Source organism: Myotis davidii, unplaced genomic scaffold, assembly GCF_000327345.1.
Source record: "Myotis davidii unplaced genomic scaffold, ASM32734v1 scaffold327, whole genome shotgun sequence".
Classification (NCBI taxonomy): domain Eukaryota; kingdom Metazoa; phylum Chordata; class Mammalia; order Chiroptera; family Vespertilionidae; genus Myotis; species Myotis davidii.
The window spans coordinates 4,585,614-4,587,326 of record NW_006298628.1 but is presented as its reverse complement, the minus strand read 5'-3'; the positions used below and the strand labels follow the sequence as shown (position 1 = coordinate 4,587,326).

General features: G+C 67.4%; 1 protein-coding gene across 2 annotated transcripts in view; it reads right to left on the bottom strand.

The window, feature by feature from the left end:
- Positions 1-804: 804 nt before the first annotated feature.
- The window catches only part of TCAP (titin-cap), a 3,088-nt gene continuing 2,179 nt past the window's right edge, over positions 805-1,713 (bottom strand). The window contains exon 2 of one of the 2 annotated variants that reach the window (XM_006774301.2): positions 805-1,623. In XM_006774301.2, coding sequence (XP_006774364.1) covers positions 1,230-1,623 — 394 coding nt within the window. In that variant the 3' untranslated portion in view covers positions 805-1,229. The remainder of the gene's footprint in view (positions 1,624-1,713) is intronic. The other variant, XM_015570891.1, reaches the window with a different exon arrangement.

Here is a 1,713-nt window from a genome sequence, read left to right as displayed (position 1 = left end):
GTGCGGGCGGGAGGGCGCCGGGGGCGCGGCCTCGGCCTCTGGGCCCAGGGATGTGGGATCCCGCTGGTCTTGGGTGGCTGCCCCTCTCCCTCCTCAGCCCCCTCCGGGGACGGGGCCAGGCTGCCAAGATGCCAAGGTCTCCCCTTAACCTCCCAACAGGAAGTGGATGCCGCAGGCGGGCTCCAGGGTTTCCCTGGCGTGGGACCCCCGGGGGTCAGCCCAGGGCCCCTGCTCTGGACAGGGTACCAGCCCCTGGCCTGCTCCTTGCGGGCAGCCAGATTGGAGCACGAGTCAGCACAACAGCTGCAGGGGGCACAGACAGGAACCTACGCCCACCGCACCCCCAGCGCCCTGCCCTGGGCTCCCAGAGAGGGAGCGAGCGCCGGGCCCCAGCCGAGGACTGCTTGTCTGGATTCAGAGCTGAGGCAGGTCAGCCTCGGGGTCACTGACCCCATCCGCACACGGAGACACAGCCAAGGACAGCCCTACTGCCAGCTCCCTCCATATTCTCCAAGAGGTCAGACAAGCCCTGCCTGCCAGCGGGCCTCCTGGCACTGCCCTGAGCCAGAGGCCTGGACATGGAGGCCAGACTGCGCAGCAGAGTCAGCGAGCCAGAGGGGGGCTGGACAGACGGCCCCCTGTTTACAGCTCTGCCCCCCCCCCCAAACATGGGCGTATCCACTAGCTCTGCCATATTTAGCTCCAATGCGGGCCCTGTTCCCAGCAGTGAGCATGGGGGGCGGGGGGAGGTGTGTGTGTGACACCAATGGGTGGCCCCACAACCACAAGGAAAGACATGAAACTGGAACACGATTGAGCATTTATTGCAGCGCTAAGAGGGTGCTGGGGGCTGCACCCGCCTCTGCCCTCTTCACATCCCCCTCCCGCTGGTCTCCAAGCCTCTCCGGGCCTTTCCCATCCCCGCACACTCCGCCTTGTCCTCGGAAGCGGGGTCGCCCTCTCAGGCACCTCGTTTCCTCCTCAGCACTTTGTCCCTTCTCCTGGGCGGGGGCTGTCAGCGGTGCCGGGCCCAGCTCCCCACACTTCGTGCCCACCGTCCTCGCTCCTCTCCTTTTGGGAACTCAGGGGAACCAGGCATCCTGGCCTCTGGCTCCCTCCTCTCCTAGCCCCCAACTTTGGGCAAACTACAAAGCATCCAAGGCCAGCAGCTCCCCCCCATGGTCCTAGCCAGGAAGGGCCCAGCCCAGCGAAGAGGGAGACACAGCCCCTCAGCCTCTCTGTGCGTCCTGGGACATGGAGCGGGACAGAGAGCGGCGAAGGGTGCCTGGCTTGCTGACTGGCACCACAGGGGGCAGCTGCTTGGTGATCTCCGCCATGTCCTGCCGCTCCGTGCACTGGCCACTCAGGGCTGTCTCCAGGGCCAGCAGCTCCCGCAGCTGGACGGGGGTGTCCTCGCGCTCCTCCTTGGCGGCGCCCACCTTGGTGGGGGTGAAGATGGGCAGCGGCAGCACCCGCTGGTAAGGCAGCAGGTACTCCTGCAGCCCTTGGCCCAGGATGCCCATGCGCATCACCAGCCAGGGGGACCGCTGCACCAGCGCCTGGCACCGGCCCTGGCGGTGGTAGGTCTCATGCCGCCGGGCATCCTCCTCATGCAGGGAGCACCTGGGGGGAGCGGGGAGGGGTGCTGAGCTCCTGAGCGGTGCCTTCCATTACGGGCTGGGCAGGGGACCCGGTGGGTGCAGGAGGGGGGAC